Below are 5284 nucleotides of genomic sequence, written 5' to 3'. Positions count from 1 at the left end.
AGGGCTGCAGTGGAGTGAGGTTGGAGGCAGGTCTGGGAGATTTAGCAGGTGCGGGAGGAGGAAAAGGGGGTCAAAGACGAGGCTCTGGTAGGGCTGCAGTGATCCAGGATGGGGGATCACGGTTAGGGTCGTGGGCGCCCTGACTTCTTCCCAAAGGCCGGTGGGGCGAGGACAGGCTCCCATTGGGGCAAGGCAGGGGCTCTGCTGGGGCCAGGGCACAGGTGCTGGGCTGCTGCATGCTCCGGCGGATGTGCACAGTGGCCCGCCAGCCAGATGGGGGACTGGTGGGGAGCTGGTCTGCAGCGTGGGGACGCACCCTGGAGGGGCTGGGGGGGCGGGAGAATCGCAGGAATGGGCATCCCCTGAGAGCAGCTGGCAGGGCTTGGGGCCGGTGGCACTGTGCCAGCAGCGTGGTCAGGATGCCGCAGTGCCTGCAGCCCTGCTGCTGGCCTGGCAGCGCCTCTGGCCACGGCCCATGTTCCTGCCGTTTCTCCTCCTTCATGCCCAGTCGACCGGTTCACTTTCCCGGCCCTGGAAGAAGATGTGATCTATGACGACGTCCCCTGCGAGAGCCCGGATGCCCATCAGCCTGGTACGGCCTCTCCTACCCTTCCCTGGGCCGGGAAGGGAGGGTGTGGCCTGGGCAGGGTCCTCTTGTGGTTCCTTCCGTCCCCACCCAGCCCGATGCCCCTCCTTCTTGCCTTTAGAAACCACTGCAGTTATCCTGGGAGAGTCTTGCAGAGCCCGAGCGCGTGCGTAGGCCAGGATGGGCAGTGCTCTGCTTCACAGGCAGACGACCCTTAGTGGGTCCCCAGGAAGGTCCTTTCACTTCTCTAAGCCTTGCTTAGAGGCTTCCTCCCTCAGGAAAATGGGGCTTCTTGGGGCTTTTAAGGAAAATGACAGATTTTTAAATCCCAAAGGGCAAGAGTCTTGGAAAGCCCTGAGCCCTTGCTCTCTGCCCCGGCTCCGCCCCTACTGTGGGTCAGGACAGGGGTGGGGTGGAGGGGGAGTAAGTCCTGTTGGAGCTCACCTGATGGGAGAGAGGAGGGCTGTGGATTAGCAGATCAGGAGCCATCTTTGCTTGAACACTTATTAGCCAAGCTCTCTTCCTCGTAGCATCATATAGCCCAGCCCTTTGGTTTGAGCACCATGTCTTCATTGTTTAGAGAAGGAGACTACAGCAGTAGTGCCGGGATCTGAACCTGGGTCATCCTGACTCCAGGTCCAGTGCTCTGTCCCTTATCCACGGGAGGATTGGGGTGGCATTTTATGACAGACGAAACCCATTTAATCCCACTGTTTAAGGTTGGCACGGCAGGGCTTATGGCTCCACCCACACCAGAGAGGTTAAGCCATTAGCCCCAGATCACACAGCTGAGGTTTGAATGAGTAGTTCTGCTTTTTCCGCTGTGCTATTTTGCCTGTTTTCAGGGGTTCTTTACCTAATGGGGGAAACACAGCTGGTTTTCAGGAGCTCCTCGTCTGTCAGGGGTGGCCGTAATACTCTTGGGCAGCGCACAGCCCCATGGGAGAGGCACACAGACAGTGTGACAGATCCCTGGGATCCCCTGCTTCCCCAGAGCCACACTGCCGACGCCTGTCCCAGGAGTGGGGGCAGGTGGGCCAGCCATGTGAGCGTCCTTTAGCAAACCTGGCCGTGCTTGGAGCACATTTCCCTCGCTCACGCATCCAGGGCGGGTGGGGAGCACTGTGCAGGGGGTCTCGCAGGAAGGGCCTAGCCCTGGGGAGCTGAGGGGCCGCAGGTGTTGTTTAACCCCTTCGGGCTGCTTCCCCCTGAGTAGGATCGAGCAGCCCCTTCCTTGGCCCCAGTCTTTGCTGTTCTCAGGGCCTGGAAAGATGTAGCATAGCCTTGCCATCTGCCTGGAGGTGGTTAAGGGCAGGTAGCCGTGAGGCAGACAGCCTGCACTTACGTCTTGGCTCTGTCCCTGAAAATGAGGGACCACGAGACCCACCCACAGGGGTGTGGGAAGACTGAGTGAGAGCAGGCGGTAAAGAGCTCAGCCCTGGGCCTGGCCCTCCGTAGGTGCTCTTCACAGCTCAGGCCCTGGCCCTGTTCACTGTCTGGCCATGGCCTGCCACGTCCTCCCCCAGGCCCCCAGTTTCTCATCCATCTCGTAAGAGGGGTTGAGATTGACACTCTCCTGACCATGCGGGGCTGCTGGGAGATGGTGCACGCAAACTGGGGGTGGGTGGGGCGGCTCAGCCCTGTGGAGGCACAGACCTACCCGATGCAGCCATGGGTCTCAGGGGAAATCCAGGAACAGGCTCAGCTCCCTCAGCCACTAGTCGTGGGGCCCCCACTGCAGGACAGGACTTTCAGCAGCCTTCCAGAGGTCGCAGACAGTGCACCAGCTGCTGCACTCTCTGGGGACATTAGTCTCCATTATCTTTGCTTAAAAATAGCCTTAGTTCTTTCCTGGTCCCGGTACCCAAGCCTCCCCATAATAAGCCTGGGAGCATCTGCCTGTTCTTTGGCTGATGGTCTCCTTGCTCCTGCCCCCCACCGCCCAGACTTTCTGTGGGCAGTGCTGGGGCTCTGGGTCACTGTGATGGCACCCAGGCCCACCAGAGCCACAAGTGATGATCAGCTGCTCTGGGCTGGGCTTTGCCATGTGCCAGCTCTGCTAAGCCCTCTGGTCTGTGCTGTGTTTACTTGACCTGTCAGCTTCTATTCTCATTTTTTGCAGAAAGCTCCCTGTTTTTCAGTATTGGTGTTTTGTTTTTGTTTGCTTTTGTGTCCCCCCACCCCCTTCTTTCTTTCCTTTCCTTTTTTTTTTGGCTATAGGGTTTGTACACTCGCCAGAAAGGGAGAGAGAGGGAAAGTGAGAAATCGCTCCCCAGGGGATTGGCCATGCCGAAATCCTTCTCTTCCATTCCCTCTCAGGATTTTGGGCTTGCACGTACATGCACCTGGTGTGATTTTCAAGCCACCAGGTCTGGCACTCGAACCACGCAGCTGGCCACGTGGCGTCTAACGCCTTAACCACCTGCCGGCCCCGCACAGATTTTTGTTTTTTAACTCTTCCTAATGCCATATTTGTTATGTGTTGCACTTGTGAGTCCGACCTCTGAGGTCTGCAGTTCTTCCCCAGGTACCAGACGTGGGAACAAAGCCCAGGGGGGCAACGGGACTCCCAGAGATTGAGCTGGCCAGAGACCCCTGTGTTCTGGCTTCCTGATGGTGGCTTCCTCACTCCAGCTCTAAGCAGTGTCTCTAACCTGACTTGACAAGGGACCCAGAGTGCCACGCCCTGGGGGACCTGTCCATTCAAAGGGACTCAATCCTCTTTCCCCACTTTTCAGTCGAGGCATTTCTGGTGGGGCCTTGGAAAAGGAAGTGCTCCTGGACGCTGGGCCAGGTGCGCCCCCTGCAGGGCCCTCCAGGACCTGCCCAGGAGCTCCAATTTAGGGCAACAGATCCAGAGGAAGGGAGGACCTGCCCTGGGCCAGGCTCTGTGCCAGCCTCTTGCTGGACCCATTGAATGCCCTAGCCATTTCCGTGTAGCGCAGGATGAGAGCCCGAGTCAGGACCTGACCGTCGGTCTTGTCTTTCCCACTGTAAGACACCGAGGAGGCCCAGGGTGAGCACTCCACTCCCAGAAATGCTGCATGCCTGGCACTTCTCTGCGTTTCCCCATTTTCTCGTGTCCTCACCCTTCATGCGGATGGTGTATTGTCACTGTCTCTGTTTTATGGTCAAGGAGGTGGAACTGGAGCCCAAGGACCAGGGCCTCACTCACTGCTCCTTTCCTGCCTCCCCCTCCCCCTCCTTGCACCCCTGGGGTTGCGATGTTGGGTCCAGGACGGGGACTCTGGCAGGGTAGGCCTCGGGCTCTGCTCACCAGCCCTGTGCCTTGGCCGGCAGGAGTGGAGAGAAGCCTGCTGTACGAGGATGTGCACCGGGACGGCGTGCCTCGGGAGGCGGAGGACCTAGGCTGGAGCTCCAGCGAGTTCGAGAGCTACAGCGAGGACTCCGGAGAGGAGGCCAAGCCGGAGGCAGAGCCTGCCAAGCACCGAGTGTCCTTCCAGCCCAAGGTGAGGGGACCAGGGTTAGGGCGTCCAGGCCCCTTCTGGGAGGGGTGAGTGGGTGTGAGGGCCAGGCCCGAGACTTGCTCTGATCATCAGGGGTTCCCAGCAATCTGTGGAGAGATGGACAGGAGCCCAGGTCATCTGAAACAGGAAGTGTCCTCGGGCATCGCCGGATGGCAGTGGGCGGGGTCAGTACCAGGCACAGGTTCTAGCCCACTCATTCCTGGGCCGACCCGTCAGCGGGTCTTAATGCCCATGGGCTTGGATTGCCCTTTATAGTCATTTTCTTTTCTTGTCTTTTTTTCTTTTTTATCTAGAGAGATTTTTGTTGTAGGGCATGTGTTTCCCTGGAAAGACAGAGAGACAGAAAGCGAGAAGTCATCCCCCCAAAGGGGTTGGCCATGCCACGATCCCTTCTCCTCCATTCTCCTCTCTTCTCCTCTCAGGATTTTGGACATGCATGCACATGCACCTGGCATGAGTTTCAAGTTGCCAGGTCTGGGACTCGAACCATAGTGGGCTACATAGGCATCCAGTGCCTTAACCACTATGCCACCTGCTGACCCCCACAGTCATTTGCAACACAGTGCTTCAGGGGGTCCAGCCATCTGGTTAGTGCCGGCAGTAGGGTCGTTCACCTCAACTTCCTGCCCTGTGGATGCAACCTCAGACCAGCCGCAGACCCACAGGCCTCTCTGCTCTGGGGGCGTGGGGGGTGGGGGGGTAACACCTTTCAGAGTACCACCTTGCGTTTGGAGCAGGGATTGTCACCCATGGCACAGAGGGAGCCACCAAAGCTGCAAGCAGGACAGGTCATACGACCCCATCTTTCCCATGAGGTCCTTGCCTCTCCCACACGGTTCCGTAGAAGCCACCAGAAGAAGGCAGCTTTGTCTGTGCTGAGGTGTGCGACAGAGTGGGAGCAGCTTCTTACAAGCTCTGGCTGACAGAGGTCCTCTCAGGCTCCTTGTAAAAGGACACAGACATGGGACCAGCAGATGGCGAAATGGCTACATTGCTTGACTCCCATGTAGTCGACCATGGTTCAAATCCTGGACTTGGTGGCTTAAACTCATGCCGGGTGCGTGTGTGTGCGTGCCCAAGATCACGAGAGGAGAATGGAGGAGAAGGGATTGTGGCATGGCCATCCTCGCTGTGGGAGTGATTTCTTGCTTTCTGTCTGTCTCTGTCTCTCTGGTGAGCACACACGCCCTATAGCAAAAACCTCTCCAAA

The 5284-nt window shown here is 58.2% G+C and overlaps 1 protein-coding gene across 10 annotated transcripts in view; it reads left to right on the top strand.

Moving 5' to 3' along the window:
• The window catches only part of ARHGEF10L (Rho guanine nucleotide exchange factor 10 like), a 178935-nt gene that overhangs the window by 86471 nt on the left and 87180 nt on the right, over positions 1–5284 (top strand). For all 10 annotated transcript variants that reach the window (XM_006145224.2, XM_014586547.2, XM_027770608.1 and 7 more), the window contains 2 exons: positions 509–592; positions 3887–4056. In XM_006145224.2, coding sequence (XP_006145286.1) covers positions 509–592; positions 3887–4056 — 254 coding nt within the window. The remainder of the gene's footprint in view (positions 1–508; positions 593–3886; positions 4057–5284) is intronic.

The sequence above is a fragment of the Tupaia chinensis genome, unplaced genomic scaffold (assembly GCF_000334495.1).
Source record: "Tupaia chinensis unplaced genomic scaffold, TupChi_1.0 Scaffold000146_1, whole genome shotgun sequence".
In the NCBI taxonomy this organism is placed as follows: Eukaryota; Metazoa; Chordata; class Mammalia; order Scandentia; family Tupaiidae; genus Tupaia; species Tupaia belangeri.
This window is presented reverse-complemented; position numbering and strand designations above follow the sequence as displayed.